Source organism: Thecamonas trahens (assembly GCF_000142905.1).
Source record: "Thecamonas trahens ATCC 50062 unplaced genomic scaffold supercont1.17, whole genome shotgun sequence".
In the NCBI taxonomy this organism is placed as follows: domain Eukaryota; order Apusomonadida; family Apusomonadidae; genus Thecamonas; species Thecamonas trahens.
Genome location: NW_013657663.1, coordinates 127,533 through 143,722, shown reverse-complemented (window position 1 = coordinate 143,722; position 16,190 = coordinate 127,533). Strand labels below are relative to the sequence as shown.

The window sequence follows — 16,190 nt, the reverse complement described above, 5'->3', positions numbered from 1 at the left end:
CACAAGTCCAGAACGTGAACACAGTGGAGCGGAGCAACGGGGGTGACCAGAGACGGGAGGGCGACTATGCTAGGCAGATACGAGCCACAGACCACAAGCCACCACATCTAACTCTGTCACTGTACAGCAGTTGAGAGAGAGAGAGAGAGAGTAGCGGTGAGCGTGGTCAACAGGCAGGAGTGCCACCGCTTCAAGTCACCATACCCGAGTTCTTGTCTGTTGTTCGCTTGGTCTGTCGCTCAGCCTCTCTGTCGGTCTCCTCGTGGAAGGCTGTGCTGTTCGTGAGCAGGAGCAGAAGGGGGAAAGCGCAAAAGGCACACACCTGGTGCAAGGACTTTTGACTAGCACATCACACACACACTGCCCGATATGGACGGAGAGACTCTCTGGTCATACATCCAAGACAACCCCGAGGTGGTGGCGGTGTATGCAGAGTCAAACCCTCATTTTCCAAAGGTATGGCGTTGCACATGTGTGTGTGTGTGTGTGTGGGTGGGGGGGTGGCGGGTGTTGGCACTTGGCGCCAATGGGCGACCTTCCGCAGCCGTGACGAAGGGTGTGGCACTGACGCAGACGGGACGTGTGCTGGGCATGTGCTGGGCGGGATGGGGGGGAATGGGATGGATCTGATCACGGTGTGGGGGGCTACATCGGGCAATGCGGGCGGGATGGGGGCCGGTGCGTGGTGCTTGGTGGGGGAGGGGGGCAACAGGCACCGTCTCGCGGGTCGGCTACTACTCGCTGACCGAGACGCTGGGCAAGGGCAAGTTTGGTCATGTGCGTCTGGGACGGCACGACTTTACGGGTGAAAAGGTGGCAGTCAAGGTGCTGGACAAGGCGGCACTGGGCGAGGAGGATGTGGCACTGCTCTTTCGCGAGCTCCGGATCCATGGGCTCATCCATCACCCGAATGTCATGCGGCTGTACGATGTAGTCGACGCCGGCAAGGAGCTCTGTCTCGTCCTTGAGTACTGCCCCGGCGGCTCGCTGCAAGCCCGGCTGGCGAAGACAGGCCCGATGGGCGAGGACGAGGCCCGAGCGGTGTTTGGCCAGATCGTGGCAGCGATGAGGTATGTCCACGCACTCGGCATTGTCCATCGCGACCTCAAGCCGGGCAACATCCTTCTTGACGGGCGCGGGCGGGTCAAGATCGGCGACTTTGGTTTTGCCCGGTTCTACACTCCGGGAACCGAGCTCTTTCGATGCTGCGGCACGCCGCGGTTCATGGCGCCGGAACTGCTCCGGGCTAGCCCGTACATCGGGCCGCAGGTTGACGTGTACGCACTGGGTGTCACGCTCTACGGCCTTCTCACCGCAAGCGACCCGTTTGGTTCGATTCCCAAGGCCGGGCGCAAGAGCCGCGAGGTGACTGCCGAACGAGCCAAGCGCGCCAGCGTCGGGCGTCTTGACCCACACCCAGCGATCGAGGCCGAGACGGATGTCGGCCGCCTCCTCGCTGCCATGATTGTGCGGCCGGCGCACCGCGCCACGCTCGGCGACGTGGCAGCCTCACCGTGGCTTGCTGGTACGCCTGCGGCGTCGTGGGTCGAACCGCCATTTCCACAACTTGAGCTCCCTCAGCGTGGCGGTGGACTCGACAACGGCATCATCGACGCACTTGTTCAAATGGGCTGGGAGCGCGAGGCGCTCGAAGAGGCGCTCACGGCCGACGCACTCGACAAGTGGCGACCGGTGCCTGCCTCCCCGGCGACTGCCCTCGAGTTTGACGAGCTGCACCCGAGCGACGAGGACTCGCCGACGTCGGCGTCGGCCAATCTCATTGACCAGGCACGCGCAAAGCGGATTGCGGCCGTGTATGGCTTTCCGTCGATTGCGGTCCCAATGCTTCGCGTCTACGCCATGCTTGTGCGGAAGAAAGTGCTCTCGCTTGCGTACCGCGACGCCGGCGCGCCGCTGCTCCTGGTCGAGCACTCAATGAGCCCGAACCGCGACGTTACTGACCACGGCGACGCCCTCGGCTCGTTCTCCAACGACTACTTTTCCATTTACGAAGAGGTTGGCGTTGAGGCGGCGCGGCCGCACTCGCCAACGGCAGCGCGGCCGCCGCTGCGGCGGTCGGCTTCAACAACGCTGGCGGCAGCGTCCGGGCGGCCGCCCAGGGGCCCGCGGCGCGACTCGCGGTCGCGGTCGCGATCGGCGTCGGCATCGCGCGAGCCGCGGTCCGCGCGCACCCGGTCGGCCTCGGCACAACGGAGAGAGGCTAGTGCGGCGAGTGCACGCAGTAGGCCGCCGAGCCTGCCGCGGTCCGGGCCGGAGCCTGTGCGGACCCGGTCGCGGGCGACGTCGGCATCGGCGTCGCGGCCGCCGCTGGCGGTGCGCAACGCGGTGGCCGCCGAGCCGGCACGCCTTCCATTCCGACGGGCGGGCAAAGCGGGCGATGCCGGCACAGCAATGCCGGCGCGGCGCAACCGCAACCGCACCACGTCTGCGTCACGGCGGCGGGTGGGCGCGCCGTCGTCGTGACGTCCGTCCCTACATGCGCTCAGAAGCGATGGACATGCGGCCGTCTGAAGCCGAGCTCCTTGACAGCGTCGCCAACCATCTTGTTAAACGACGGCGGCCCGGAGTACGTGATGAGGACACCCGGGCTTGTCGCTGGTGGGAGTACGGCGGCGAGGCGGGCAGCGTTGAGGCGGCCGATGTTGTGGGCCCAGGTGGCACCCGGACTGGTGCGCGAGACCCAGAGAGAGATTTCGAGCTTGTCGGGATAAGCCTGAGCAAGGTCAACAATGTGCTGGTAGAGGATGACGTCTTCTGGCGTCGAGTTGGCGTAGACAAGGACCAGGCGGGTCGGGCTCGGAGCGTCGAGCAGCTCGGAGAGGAGCTGGAACATCGGGGTGATGCCGGAGCCACCGGCAATCATGACCAGGGTCTGGACCTCGTTGGTCGGGTACGTCCAGCGGCCAACAGGCCCACGGATGAGGACAGTGTCGCCGATGTCGAGGTTGGCGAGCATAGACGAGACGACGCCGTCCGGGTAGACCTTGACGGCGAGAGTGAACGAGCCGGTGGCCGAGAGCGGCGAGATGGGGGTGTACGACCTGCGGACAGGCTCTGTGGCGTCCGGCGGGGTGTACACAACGCCAACGTGCTGCCCCAGCGCCAGCCCCGTCACGTCATCTTCTTCTGGCAGGGCGATCTCCACCTCGACCACGTTGTGGGTCACCATGCGGGTGGCCACCACCGTCAGGGGACGCGCCTGCTTCGGGTCGAGGGCAGGCGGGCGGGCCGTCTGACGGCGGGTAAGCAGCCAGGCGAGCGAAGCCACGCCAGCCACCGCAGCAGCCGCACCAGCAAGCGCAGACGCGCCGGGGGTGTTCTCGTGAAGCCAGTCCATGGGTTGGGGGGAGGGGAAAGGGGAGAGGGGTGGGGCTGTGGCAGGTGGCGGTGGATGGGATCGTGGGCGTGCGTGCCAGGTCATGCAGCTCTGCCGGGCTGGCGCAGCCGATGGGAGTTTGGGGAGTGGCAGCTGGTGCGGTGTTCATCAGGCAATGCGCTTAGCGGCTAGACATTGGCCGATGGATGAAGCGGCGGGGATAGCGGGACTTGTCCCGCATCGCGGGCTTCAGGCCCAGCGACGGGTGCGAGTCGTGGTCGAGTACGCCGACTGCTGGACCCGGCCCGGCCCGTGGTGAAACGTATTGTTGCAAAGCGGAAGGATGGCGTCGTCGTACGAGGGCTTACTCGCTCGAGTGCGGCGATGGGAGGCCGATTGATTCGGGATCATCCTCCTCGCCATCGACCGTTGCCGCCGAGTCTGCGCCGCTGACATCGAGTGTCAGCGGCGTGCGCTTCGGCGAAGCCGGGCTCTGATCCACGGGCGCGTCTGAGGTCTGATCGAGGGCCGTCTGGATGTGTTCGAACTCGGGCTCGGGCTCGAGCTTTGGCTTTGGCTCGGGTTCGGCCACGGCCTCGACCACGGGGTCAGACTCGGAGGCAGGCTCGGCCACGGGGTCAGACTCGGAGGCAGGCTCGGCCACGGGGTCAGACTCGGAGGCAGGCTCGGCGTCGTCAGCGCCAGGCTCTGCATCAGTCTCTGCATCAGTCTCTGCATCAGTCTCTGCAGCGTCTTTGCCGCGGTTCGGGTTTTTGATCTTGTCGGCGGCACTCTGGATAGCAGCCCACTGCGCGGCGCGCTCAGCGTCCTTGGCTGCCCGTGCCTCTGCGTACTCTGCGTTGATGACTCCAGCACGATCAGCCAGATGCCCCAGATCGGTCGATCCGTGATTACGGAGCTCAAAGGCAGCCACCGCGACCCAGAACTCGCTGTCGAGCTTCTCCACATCGTAGTCGGACCAGTCGATGGCGTTCTGTCTCCGCCCGTGCCCAAACAAGTGAGTTTGCGCCTCTGCTCTGGCCCTCCCCCCTCCTCCCCCCTCTCTCCGCCTCTACACGTACCACCACCTCTGCCGACAGGTACTCGGGCTCGGGCATGACCTCCTCCTCGACCACGGGCGCGGGTGTGGCGTCCTGGGCGACCGGGGCGACGTCGGCGCCCTTCTTCTTCTGCCTCTGCTGTTGCTGCTGCTGCTGTCCGCGCCGTCCACGCTTCTTCTGCCGCTTGCGTCCCATCTCGTGAGCCTCGTGTGGTGCTGTGCAGAGGGGTGGCGGTGGCTGTGGCGGTGGGGGTGGGCCGAGGGAGGGGCGGAGGTTAGCGTTGGGCGGGCGTATGGCGATTTGGCGCGCGCGCGAACGCATCGGTGTCCGCCCGGCGTCAGAGTGCTTTCCGACGCGATATGCAAATACTGGCCGCTAGCTTGCAGCCCATCGACTACCCATATGCTACCCATACGCTACCCATCGCCGTCCAGCGCTTGCTGCCGCCCGTCAAGTCCTATCCAAGTGCATCACCTCCCGCTGCTCTACTATTCCGCCTCACCTGGCCACAATGCCCGGTCCCGATCCCGGTCCACTCAACCTTGTTGCAGCCGATGGCACCAGCCCAAGCTCACCTGCACCTACGTAAGCTCTCATGCATCGCCCAGCTCAATCCCACTGGCTCAGCTACCTTTGCCCCGCCGTGTGTGTGGCAGCGCCTCGGGACGACCCAACTTGCTTCGGTCGGCCCAAAACCGCGCGCCAAAATCGGTTGCGCGCCGCCAACCACCGCCACGGACCGGTAGCACCCAACTCCTCGCCCTCCTCGCCCGCCCACCACCCCTACCCCCCTCCTCCTCCTCCCCCCCCTACCCAGCACACAACACAGAGAGGAGCTATGTCTGAAGACCCGACCCTCGAGCGGGCGTTCCGCGGGCACCGCGACACGGCGACTGCGGTGGCCTTTGCGCCCGACATGTCGCAGCTGGCGTCGTCGTCGGCCGACGGGACGGTCATGCTCTGGCAGTTCCGCCGCAACATGCGGGCATTCCGGTTTGTGGGCCACAAGGCTGCGGTGCTGGACGTGGACTTTGCGCCGTCGGGCCAGCTGGTGGCGTCGGCCTCGCGCGACGCGACTGTCCGGCTTTGGATTCCCACTGTCCGCGGCTCATCGACGGTGTTCAAGGCCCACTCCTCGTCGGTCCGCTCGGTCTCGTTCTCGGCAGACTCGCGGGCGCTGGTCACCGCTGGCGACGACAAGATCGTCAAGCTGTGGGATGTTGCCACCCAGCGGTTCATGGCCTCATTCAAGGGCCATACCAACTGGGTCCGTTCCGCCGCTATCTCGTCCGACTCGCGGCTGCTGGCGTCGGGCTCGGACGACAAGACTGTCAAGCTCTACGACGCCGGCTCCAAGGCTATCACTTCCACCTTTTACGCCACGGCTCCGGTCAACACGGTTGCCTTCCACCCAGACGGCACCTGCCTGGCCACCGGCTCGTCCGACGGCGCCGTCCAGCTCTACGATCTGCGCATGAACAGGCTCTTCCAGCACTACTCGGCTCACTCGGACGCAGTCAACTCGGTTGCCTTCCACCCCTCCGGAAACGTGCTTCTCTCGTCGTCTGAGGATGCGTCGCTGCGGATGTTTGACCTCCGCGAGGGCCTCCTCCTCTTTACCCTCAACTCGCACACGTCTGCCACCTGTGGCGCCGCGTTCTCGCGCGACGGCGAGTACTTTGCCTCGGCCTCGGCCGACAAGCAGGTCCATGTCTGGCGGACCGCGTTTGATGCTTGGGCCGACGCTGCCGACGCCTATCCGTCTACAGCGCCTGCTCCCGCCGCGCCTCCGGCTTCTGCCTCGCTCTTTGACGAGTCGCGTGTCGCGCCGGTCTTTGACGACGAGCCCGTCGACGTCGCGCCTGCACTCTTCGACTCGCACTCGGTCGCGGCCTCTGCTGCCGACGCCTCCTTCCGGTCCTCGCTCCCGGCTGGCGCATCGGCCGAGCGCGCGCCGGTCGCGTCGTCGCCGCCGCCGTCGTCGGCGTCGTCGGCCTACGCCCAGGCGCCGGCTTCCCACACCGAGGCGCTCGAGGAGCAGACGTACTCGGACGAGCTCCGCCGCGACCTCTCTCATATTGTCCGTCAGCTCGACGTCCTCACCTCGACCATGGGCATCATGGAAGAGCGCCTGACCTTTGTCGAGGACCAGGGCCGCGTCGTCCAGTCAGAGCACCGCGAGGTCATGGACGCCCTCCGTGTCCTTGTCCAGCACCAGCAGGGACACGCCGATCAGCACCATCAGCAGCACCAGCAGCACCAGCAGCACCAGCAGCAGCAGTAAGAGTGGTAGCAGTAGTGGAAGTAGTACAAGCAGCAGCAACAGCTTCAGCCACGGCTTTGCCGTCCCCTCCCCCCCTACCCCCCCCCCCCCCCCCCTCCCTCCCAACCACTCGTCCCCACCCCACCCCACCCCACCCCACCCCACCCCACTCCCACCCCACCCCACCCCACCCTCAGTATGCGTATAGCATTCCTCCATCCCGACCTCGGCGTAGGCGGGGCCGAGCGGCTGGTCATCGACGCAGGCATGGGCCTGCTTGCCCGCGGCCACGCGGTGACCATGTACACCAACCACCGCGACGTGGGCCACTGCTTCCCCGAGGCCCGCGATGGCTCGCTGGACGTCCGGGTCGTCGGCGGCTGGCTGCCGTCATCGATCTTTGGCATGTTCTCTATTCTCTGCGTTACACTCCGGATGCTCTACGCTGCCGTGGTCATGGTCATCTTCTACCCGCGCCCGGATGTGGTCTTCCTCGACCAGCTTGCCACGGCGGTGTGGCCCTTCCGCCTCGTTGGCCTCCCGGTCGTCTTCTACTGTCACTTTCCGGACAAGCTCCTGGCCTCGCGCTCGTCGTCGCCGCTGCGCATCGCGTATCGCGCCGTCGCGGACGCGCTCGAGGAGCGCTCGACGCGCGCTGCTGACGTGGTGCTCGTCAACTCGGCCTTTACCGCTGCCACTGTCATGGAGGCCTTCCCGTCGATGACTGCGCGGCCGGCCGTCCTCTATCCGGCCATCAACATGCAGGCCATCGACGCCGCCGCCGCCGCCGCCGTCGGCAGCGGCTCAGAGCTTGCAAACAACAAGGTGTTCTTCTCTATCAACCGCTTTGAGCGCAAGAAGGCCATCGAGCTCGCGCTCGCCGCCTTTGCGCTCATGGCCGCCGATGCGCGCGGCGCGCAGCTGGTCCTCGCCGGCGGCTACGATCCCAACAACCGCGAGAACGCAGAGTACTTTGACGAGCTCCATGCCCAGGCCACTGAACTCGGCCTCGACATCGGCACCGACGTCGTCTTTGCGCCCTCGGTCTCGAACGATGACAAGTACCGCTACTTTGACGCTGCTGTCGCTGTCCTCTACACCCCGTCCAACGAGCACTTTGGCATCGTGCCTGTCGAGGCCATGTACGCCTCGCGCCCTGTCGTTGCCGTCGCCTCGGGCGGGCCGACCGAGTCCATTGTCGACGGCGAGACCGGCTTGCTCGTCGCCCCGGAGCCGGCCGCCTTTGCTGACGCGATGCGAACGCTCTGGGCCGACCGAGCACTCTGCGCTCGCATGGGCGCCGCCGGCCGCCAGCGCGTCCGGGACTTGTTTTCGCTCGACGCCTTTGCCGCCTCGCTTGAGGCATCGATTGTCTCGGCCATCGATGGCTCGCCGCCCGCTGCCGGCCGCGCCAAGACCGATTGACAAGCTCATGACCGCCGATCCCGGCACGATGTGTGTATGAATAACGATGTGGGGTTTGTGTATGGGCGCGCGTGTGTGTGTGTGGTGGGGGTGGGGGGGGGTGGGGTGGAGTGGGTCGTACTACATGGGCATCTCCACAGCTCGGAAGTATTTCATTATCGGTTCACGCAGGCGCGAGAACTACGTCTGGCTCGTTGCCTAGATGACCTCGACGTTCAGCTTGGACGCCTTGGACGTCTCCCACGGCTTGCCGGCTGCGATCTTGGGGATGAGCTTGAGCTCGTTCTTGGCAGCCACAATGAGCTCCTCAACCTGACCAGCGTTGACCTGTTGCAGTGTTGCAGTGCGGAGAGGGGAGGGCCAGAGTGGTGGGGGCGGCGGGGTGCGGGGAGGGTGAGTTGCTTCAGGAAAAGGCCGTGCGGTGAGGCGGCGCGGTGGTGATCAGGCTGGCGGTGATCAGCAGAGGAAAAGCGGCAAGGGTGGGGGGGGGGGGGGGGGAGAGAGAGAGAGAGAGCGAGAGAGAGAGGAGGAGGGAGAGGGAAGGGGAAGAATGGAGGAGGACGTACCATCTCCTCGAGCTCCTGGACCGAGGTGGCCTTCTTGACAGCGTCGAGGCGGGTGCGGGTCATCTGCTCGACATTGACGCGGTACTGGGCGGTCTCTGGGAGAGCCTCGAGAGCCTCGAGGGTCTGGGCATAGAGGGCAGTGAGGGTCTTCTGGGCGTTGTGAGCCACAGGCAGGCCAACAATGCCCGTTGTCCGCTTGACAACCGTCGAGAGTGCACGCGCAGCCATGTATGTGTGTGGGTGTGTTGGGGGAGTGGGTGAGGTGTGGCTGTGGCTGGGGCGGGGACGGCGAGCGGCTTGCAGTTTGGTTGGAGAGTGTTCGCGAGCGAGGTACACCTCTCGGCTCTCCCCCCCCCTCCGCCCCAAACGCCTTGCTACGTCACTTGACGCCTTCCACGGCGCCGAAAGGAGAAAGCAGGGATTAGCTAGCAGCGACAAGCCTTTTCTGTAGGTAGGGTACGGGGCACTCTTCTCTGGCATGTCTGACGTTGAGTCAGGCTCTGCAGCTGGGTCCATGGCCGGCGTCGAGGCTGGGCCGAGCCGCCCGAGAGGCGCGACGGCACCGGGCGGGCAGCTGCATGGCCTCGCGCGAGTGACCTTTGTGCTCGAATCGTTTGTTAATGTGGATCTGTTTGAGCGCGGAGTGTACGAGCTGCGGCTGTCGGTGGCGACGGCCGAGTCGAACGTGCCTGCCCGCCCGACATCGTGCAGCAAAGCGTCTGCGGCCCCGCTGACCAAGGCGCTGATGACGCACTGCCCGTTGCACCGGCACGTCCGCTCGGGCTCGGGCTCTGGTGTTGCCGATGGCGAGCCCGGTGTTGTTGTTGATGTTTGCTCGAGCGATGCTGTCGACGAGTCATCGTTCGAGGCAGAGGCCGCGTCGGCCAACGTCGTGTCGAGGCCGTACATCGCCGGCGACGTCTTCCACTCGGCGCAGTTTGAGATCCGGTACCAAGCCGAGGCTGCTGTCCTTAACGACGTGGTGGTCTTTGAAGTCGCGCTTGCCGAGGCTGCAAGCGGGGTGTGTGAGGACATGCTCGCTACCGTTGAGTTGTGGTACTCGACCGAGTTCAATGGGCAGGCGCTCAAGTGCGCAGCAGTGCGGCGGTATCTTCTGGCGAGTCCCGAGACCACAGTCCATGCGCACGCGTACTACGAAGTTACGTTTGGCGAGTCGTTCTTCGGCCTGCTGCACCTGTTGGCGCACTCTGCGCTTGTGGCACTGACGCTGCAGGCGCCGCCGCTGCCGCGCCCGCGGCGACAGAAGCTCTTCCCTGCCGTCTTTCCTCCACATCCGACGCCGCCACGGTCGCCCAAGTCGGTTTCGGCATCGGTAGCCGACTTGGTAGCGGCGCCGTCGGCGCTGCCGCCGTCGTCGGTCCTGGACCGCCTTGCTGCTGCGTACAAGGTTCAGAGCGCCGCTTTCTGCGAGCTGTGGGCGACATGCTCGGGCTCGCGGACCACGCTCGGATTTCTCATTGCCTCGGAGCCCGGCTTGCATCTGCATCCCCGGGCCCGTGATCTCGACGCCATGATCGAGACTGCGACGGCGCTGGCTGACCCGGCCCGGGCCGCCACGGTCGGTGCCGAAGCGCGGGCGCGGCTCGAGTCTGGTGTTACTGCGCTTGGGCCGGATGCGTGCGAAACGACAGTTGGCTTGCTGCTGCTCGACGAGTTGACCTCGCTTGCAGATGCACTCGACGAGCTGCACACCACCTACGTCGGCTGTCTCATCCTCGCTCACACCCCGAGCCTGCGGCAGCAGCTGCGTACGCGATTCGAGCGCTACAGACTCCATGGATGGGCCGACAACGTGTTCCGGTACCACACACCGCTATCATCGAGTGCGACGCCCGGCCTAGCGTCAAGCGCGCACCTGTTTAACTCGCAGCGCATGGTCTGGCACCGTGAGTTGGCGGGTATGCTGGCCAAGGTGCGGTTGGCCGAGCGCCCACGCGACCCGATCGTTGACCTCTCGCCGGACGCGCCGTTTCGGGCCAAGCATGTGGTGTTTCAGGACATTGTTCACGTTGGACCTGACGTTCCGCCAACATGGAATTGGGCGGCACCGGCGGCATCGGCAGCAAGGCGGGCTGGCGAGGCAGGGCCAAGTGAGTCGTCTGCGTCGGCACCCGCAACCGGCACGGCGGCGTCGGGCTCGAGCTCGTCGCGGCTCTCAGACTCGGGCGAGGGCGAGCCGCTGAGCCCGCCACCAGCTTATGAGATGCCATCGCCGGCGGCGAGTGTTGTTGACGAGTTTATGGCAGCTGCTGGAGGAGGCGATGACCAGCTCCGAGTTCTGGGGCTTGAAGACGAGGAGACATTGCTGGCGAATGTGCCTGAGCCGAGTCTTGCGGCGGGGACGGTCCATCTGTTTGTGTACGTTCACGGGCTCGCGGGCAACGCGTTTGACCTGCGGTTGCTCCGCAACGAACTGGCGATTCTGTTTCCCGAGGCGGAGCACTTGCTCTCTGCGGCAAACGAGAAGGACACGCTGTGCGACATCGACGAGATGGCGGAGCGGCTGGCGCACGAGATTTGGCTCTTTGTGCGGAGCGAGAGGCTCCGAATTGGCGCGCTCTCGTTTGTGGGCCACTCACTGGGGACCATCATTGTCCGCGCTGCACTGAGTAAGCGCGAGCTGTGCGAGTTTCTCCCACGCCTCCACGCTTTTGTCTCGCTCTCGGGTCCGCACTGTGGGACCATGTTTGGCTCGTCGACGCTTGTGGGCTCGGCCATGTGGCTTCTTAAGAAGTGGAAGCGATCGACGTGCCTGGCGCAGCTCTCACTGACCGACGCTGACACTCTCGAAGAGACCTTTATGTACAAGCTTGCGCACGACGCAAACTTTGGCCTCTTTTCAGTGGTCCTCCTTGTCTCGTCGCCGCAGGATCGCTACGTCCCTTATGCATCGTCGCGGATGGAGCTCTCACCCGAGGCGCTGTACTCTAAGGAAAAGGGCTCGGCATATCTCGCCATCCTGGACGCACTCTTTACCGTGCTTGCCTCGACTACCGTCATCCGGACCGACGTCATGTTTGATGTAGACTCGCTCTCGCTCGACTCGATGGTCGGGCGCGCAGCGCACATCCTGATGCTCGACTCGACACCATTCCTCGCCATGTTTGCCACTCTTGCTCGCAACTATCTGGTGCCGACAAAGCGGCGGAGTATGTATCCTGGTGTCGACAGCGTGTCCGAGCCGGCGGCAGCGTCGTCGTCAGCATCTTCAGCATCGTCGTCGTCGTGCCTCACGCCAGACACGCCGTTTGTGCCGGTGGTGCCTGGTGTGTGAGATTGATGTCTTTACTGTGTTGAAAATAAGGTTGGTAGCAGGTCTAGACTACTCGGCGTCCTTGGACTTTTTCTTCTTCTTCTTCTTCTTGTCCTTCTTCTTGCTCTTGCCATTATCAGACTCGGCGGGCTCGGCGGGCTCGGCGGGCTCCAAGGCGGACTCGGCGGCGGGCTCGGCGGCGGGCTCGGGCTCGGCAGCCTCTGCCTCGTTCTCAACCTTGTCCATACCGGCTTCCTCATCAGCAGCAGGCTCGACAGTAGGCTCGGCGGCGGCAGGCTCGGCAGCAGCAGGCTCGGCAGCAGCAGGCGCCACAACAGGCTCGGCAGCAGGCTCGGCAGCAGGCTCGGCAGCAGGCTCGGCAGCAGGCTCTGTCCCAGCATCGGCTTCCTCGCCTTCGTCCTCTCCCTTGGCCTTGGCCTTCTTCTTGTCCTTTTTCTTGTCCTTCTTCTTGTCCTTCTTCTTACCCTTGTCCTTGCCCTTGTCCTTGCCCTTGCCCTTGTCCTTGGCGCTGCCGTCAGCAGCCTCAGACTCGGCATCGGCCTCGGACTCGGCGAGCTCCGAGGTCGAGTCGGCGAGCGAAGCCTGAGAGGCCGACTTGTTGAGCTTCTTGGCCTTCTTGCGAGCCTCCTTTTCGGCCTTGGCCTTGGCTTTGGCCTCGGCCTCGGCCTTCTTGCGGGCCTCCTTCTCGGCCTTGGCCTTGGCCTTGGCCTCGGCCTCGGCCTTCTTGCGGGCCTCCTTCTCGGCCTTGGCCTTGGCCTTGAGCTCGGCCTTGGTCAACGGCTTCTCGGCCTGCTCAGCCGGAGCAGCATCTGAGGCGGCGGCCGGGGCGGCAGCAGCAGAAGCGGCGGCAGCAGGCGAGGCAGCGGCGGCCGACGGCGCGGCGGCGGCAGCGGCGGCAGCGGCAGAGATCGAGGACAGCCACTTGGGCTTTTTCGAGCGGCGGCGTGGGTTCGACGAGTTGGCCAGGCGCTCCGAGGCAAGCTGGCGGAAGGCAGTCTCGACGTCGGGAAAGTTGCCGATGGTAGAGAGGAGAACGTCGCGGTCGAGGCGGGATACAACGGTGTCTGTGGCGGCAAGAACGGTGGCGGTCCGCTTGCCTGACTTGAAGATTGAGACCTCGCCGAAGAACTGGCCGCCGGCCAGGTAGCGGACAGCGCCGTGGCGGAGGCGAACCTCAATCTGGCCAGACTTGACAAAATACATTGCGTCGCCGGGCGAGCCGACACGGACAATGACCTCGCCGGTGGCGTATGACTCTTCGACAAGGCGGGCGGTGACGTCTGCGACAAAGGCCGCGGTCGATGCCGGGTCAACGCCGGTATCATGGGCGTCTGGCTTGACGACGGTCTCTGGATCCAGCGGCTTGTGCTTGACCTTGGACTTTTTGACCTTGGAGCCGCGCGGGAAGCGCTCGAGTGAGAGCTGGTAGGCGGCTTCATCGGCGAGGATGCCGTCGCTGGAGAGGAGGTAGTCCCGGACGGTGTCGAGGGTGTGGAGCGGGTAGCCGCGGCCGCCCGCAAGGCCACCTGCCGGAGAGTCCCGTGCCGACGAGCGGTCCTGGAGGCCGAGGATGAGGTTGATGACTTTGGCAGACATGGCATGCTTCTCGACGTTGACTAGCGAGAACTCGAGATTCTCGTCGTCGGCCGGGCTGACGAGCGAGTCGTTGCCGTCGTGGATAAAGGTCAGGTCTTGGAGCATGAGGCCGAGGTAGGGGATCGACGGCGGGGAGACGCGGGTGAGGGCGGTGCGGTAGTTGGCAAAGTTGTGTGAGGTCGACATGAGCTCGGCAAGCGAGTCGTAGATCTCGCGGTAGCTCGCCGGGAGCGAGGCCCAGACAGGCTCGAGACGCGCAATGGCGGCCGATTGGAGCGCCGACATGATGGCCCAGAGCGAGTTGAAGTTGTCAAGCTTGCGGCATGCGAGAGCAACGTCGAGGAAGAAACACACGCGGTGGGTCTGGTTGGCGGTCTTGGGCAGGGCGAGGATGTCCGAGGTGACGCGAGCCGACCAGTGGTTGAACGAGTCGATGAGGGCAAGAACGTTGGGCGCGGTCTCGCGGCCGGCATCCTTGTCCGACCAGCACGAATGGAGGAACTCACAAGGGCGGATGGCATAGAACAGCTCAAAGTCATGGAGGGTGAGCTGTCGGGCGACCTCAATCGGGTTGACGTCCTCGAGCATAGTGATCGGGTTGACGTTGGGCACAAGCGGCTCCGGCACGGCGACAGGCTCCTCGGCCAGGGTGTCGAGCGGGGCGATAGTGTACTTGACGGCGCCGTTTCGGAGGACTTCGTCAAGCCAGTGCCCGGTCTCGGTGGCAAGGACGGCGAGCTCGGGCTCGTCATCACCGGTCTCGTCGGGGGTGGCGTGCTCTGCGAGAATGGCGGCGATGAGCTTACGGAGCCAGAACTCGACGCCGGGCTTGTGCATGTCGTAGGAAAAGTGCGCCATCCAGTAGCGGGCCATGTTGAGCTGGCGCTTTTGCAGATGGAACTTGCACGCAGCGTGGTCAGCCGGGCGCGAGTCAAAGACGTTGGCAATGGACTCTGCCGGCGCCGACGCCGCACGCTTGCACAGAAACTCGGCCAGGCCGTGCGAAGGCAGCCACTCGGAATGGGTCATGAGGAACGTATCCTCAAACAGCGTTTCGCGCTGCGACGGCGATGTTGCGTACTCGAGCAGCATGCGCTGCTCCATGGCTTTGACCTGGATCCGTGCCGTCGTGTACTCATACTTGGACTTTTCGTACGTAAAGGCCTCCTCGAACAGCTCAGCTGGTGGCTGCGACGGCTCTGGCAGTGGGGTGAGATCAGCCTCGGGCTCGGGGCTGGGCTCGGGGGTGAGCTCGGGCTCTGGTTCGGCTTCGGCAGAAGGCTCGGCCTCGGGCTCGGCTTGGACATCGGCCTCGGCAGCACGCTCGGCAGCAGGCTCGACAGCAGGATCGGCAATAGGCTCTGCCTCGACCTCGGCATCGGCCTCGGCAGCAGGCTCGGCAGCAGGCTCGGCAGCAGGCTCGGCAATAGGCTCGGCCTCGACCTCGGGCTCGGCATCGACCTCGGCATCGGGCACAGGCTCAGCCTCGGGCTCGGTCTCGGTCTCGGTCTCGGCAACAGCCTCGGCATCGGCTACAGCCTCGGCTCCGGCGTCGGCAACAGCGTCGGCATCGGCTGCAGCCTCGGCTCCGGCGTCGGCAGTAGGCTCCGCGTTGTCGTGGCCGTTGCTGCTCACAGCAGGCACAGGTGCGGGAGTTGCGTCACTCGCAGGGGACACCGCAGAGCGCGCAGCGGGGGCGGCCGAGTCGGAAGAGCTCCCCGAGCTGGTGCCTGAAGAGCCCGAGGAGCTGGACGAGTTAGACGACGCCGACGACGAGGACGAGGACGACATGGGTAGCAAAGAAAGTGCGGTGGCTGTACGCGTGTCTGGCTTGCAACGCCCGGACACCAGGTGTACTGGCCGGTTTTGCAGAAAATTTTGCTATTCCTTTACCGTACGGATGGACAAATTTTTGCATCGTGTCGCTCTGCGACGCTCCACAGACGTCGCAACGTCCATCATTTCGCGGTAAAGGAGTAGTACAATGTAGTAATGGCTGCTGTGGCCACTGGTGGGCCACAACAGAAAGCAGTCGGTGATGCAGAGATGGACACCGCGCGCGGCGCAAAAGGTCCGCGGCCGCGATTGCTTACCGTGAAGCTTCCGGCAGGCGAGGTAGTCGCGTCGTCGAGCCTGGAGGACGAGAGCAGGATGCCAGGAAACGGTACTGCATCAAGGCCTTCCACGCGACAACAGCGAGCTCGTCGCCCACGTTGCACACAACGGCGTTGCCGGGATGAGCGTCGAGCGGCAGGCAGGCCCTACGTGCGAGCCACGCATCGGCCGCGCCTCCCACCTCAAGCCACAGACCAAGCAGGCGTCGCGCAGTGTCGGCCGGTGACCTGGAAGCCAAGCATCATCGAGTTGCTCACGTTGAGACGCGCGACAACGCGTCCGAACGACGGTACCGTCAAGGGTTACTACAACCACACGAACATATCACCGCCACCAAGCCCAAGCGGCTGGTTGGTCGCCACACCAAATGGCCTCGCCGCTGTAGTTGGAGGAGAGCGCCGCTGCAGTCGCGAGTGGGCGGCTTGTCGACCCGGCGTTCACAACCCCCGCAGCCAGAATGAGACCACAAGGACTTTTTCACTTGGATATACTCAACCTTACTGCACAGCCAACTACATACAGCCCGCTCGAC

The 16,190-nt window shown here is 64.9% G+C and overlaps 8 protein-coding genes across 8 annotated transcripts; 4 read left to right on the top strand and 4 right to left on the bottom strand.

Moving 5' to 3' along the window:
- Positions 1-668: 668 nt before the first annotated feature.
- AMSG_04175 (CAMK/CAMKL/MARK protein kinase) lies at positions 669-2,484 on the top strand (the record flags this gene model as incomplete). Its single annotated transcript, XM_013903505.1, has 2 exons — positions 669-678; positions 713-2,484. The coding sequence occupies 2 exons, from the start codon at positions 669-671 to the stop codon at positions 2,482-2,484; spliced, it is 1,782 nt and encodes a 593-aa protein (XP_013758959.1).
- Positions 2,327-3,358, bottom strand: AMSG_04174 (cytochrome b reductase; the record flags this gene model as incomplete). Its single annotated transcript, XM_013903504.1, has 1 exon — positions 2,327-3,358. The coding sequence occupies one exon, from the start codon at positions 3,356-3,358 to the stop codon at positions 2,504-2,506; it is 855 nt and encodes a 284-aa protein (XP_013758958.1). The 3' UTR covers positions 2,327-2,503.
- A 193-nt stretch (positions 3,359-3,551) lies between these two features.
- AMSG_04173 (uncharacterized protein) lies at positions 3,552-4,593 on the bottom strand (the record flags this gene model as incomplete). The annotated part of the gene is made up of 2 exons (XM_013903503.1): positions 3,552-4,331; positions 4,420-4,593. The coding sequence occupies 2 exons, from the start codon at positions 4,591-4,593 to the stop codon at positions 3,702-3,704; spliced, it is 804 nt and encodes a 267-aa protein (XP_013758957.1). The 3' UTR covers positions 3,552-3,701.
- Positions 4,594-5,228: 635 nt separating this feature from the next.
- AMSG_04172 (WD repeat domain 51A) lies at positions 5,229-6,731 on the top strand. The gene has a single exon (XM_013903502.1). It carries the CDS (start codon positions 5,237-5,239, stop codon positions 6,680-6,682), a length of 1,446 nt encoding a protein of 481 aa, XP_013758956.1. The 5' UTR covers positions 5,229-5,236; the 3' UTR covers positions 6,683-6,731.
- Positions 6,732-6,859: 128 nt separating this feature from the next.
- On the top strand, positions 6,860-8,142 carry AMSG_04171 (uncharacterized protein; the record flags this gene model as incomplete). Its single annotated transcript, XM_013903501.1, has 1 exon — positions 6,860-8,142. The coding sequence occupies one exon, from the start codon at positions 6,860-6,862 to the stop codon at positions 8,084-8,086; it is 1,227 nt and encodes a 408-aa protein (XP_013758955.1). The 3' UTR covers positions 8,087-8,142.
- A 75-nt stretch (positions 8,143-8,217) lies between these two features.
- AMSG_04170 (NADH dehydrogenase 1 alpha subcomplex subunit 5) lies at positions 8,218-8,904 on the bottom strand. The gene is made up of 2 exons (XM_013903500.1): positions 8,653-8,904; positions 8,218-8,413 (listed from the first exon to the last, which is right to left on the bottom strand). The coding sequence occupies exons 1-2, from the start codon at positions 8,878-8,880 to the stop codon at positions 8,285-8,287; spliced, it is 357 nt and encodes a 118-aa protein (XP_013758954.1). The 5' UTR covers positions 8,881-8,904; the 3' UTR covers positions 8,218-8,284.
- Positions 8,905-9,049: 145 nt separating this feature from the next.
- AMSG_04169 (uncharacterized protein) lies at positions 9,050-12,003 on the top strand. Its single transcript, XM_013903499.1, has one exon. The coding sequence runs from the start codon at positions 9,131-9,133 to the stop codon at positions 11,945-11,947; it is 2,817 nt and encodes a 938-aa protein (XP_013758953.1). The 5' UTR covers positions 9,050-9,130; the 3' UTR covers positions 11,948-12,003.
- On the bottom strand, positions 11,996-15,334 carry AMSG_04168 (cell division control protein; the record flags this gene model as incomplete). Its single annotated transcript, XM_013903498.1, has 1 exon — positions 11,996-15,334. One exon carries the CDS (start codon positions 15,332-15,334, stop codon positions 11,996-11,998), a length of 3,339 nt encoding a protein of 1,112 aa, XP_013758952.1.
- Between the last annotated feature and the right edge of the window lie 856 nt (positions 15,335-16,190).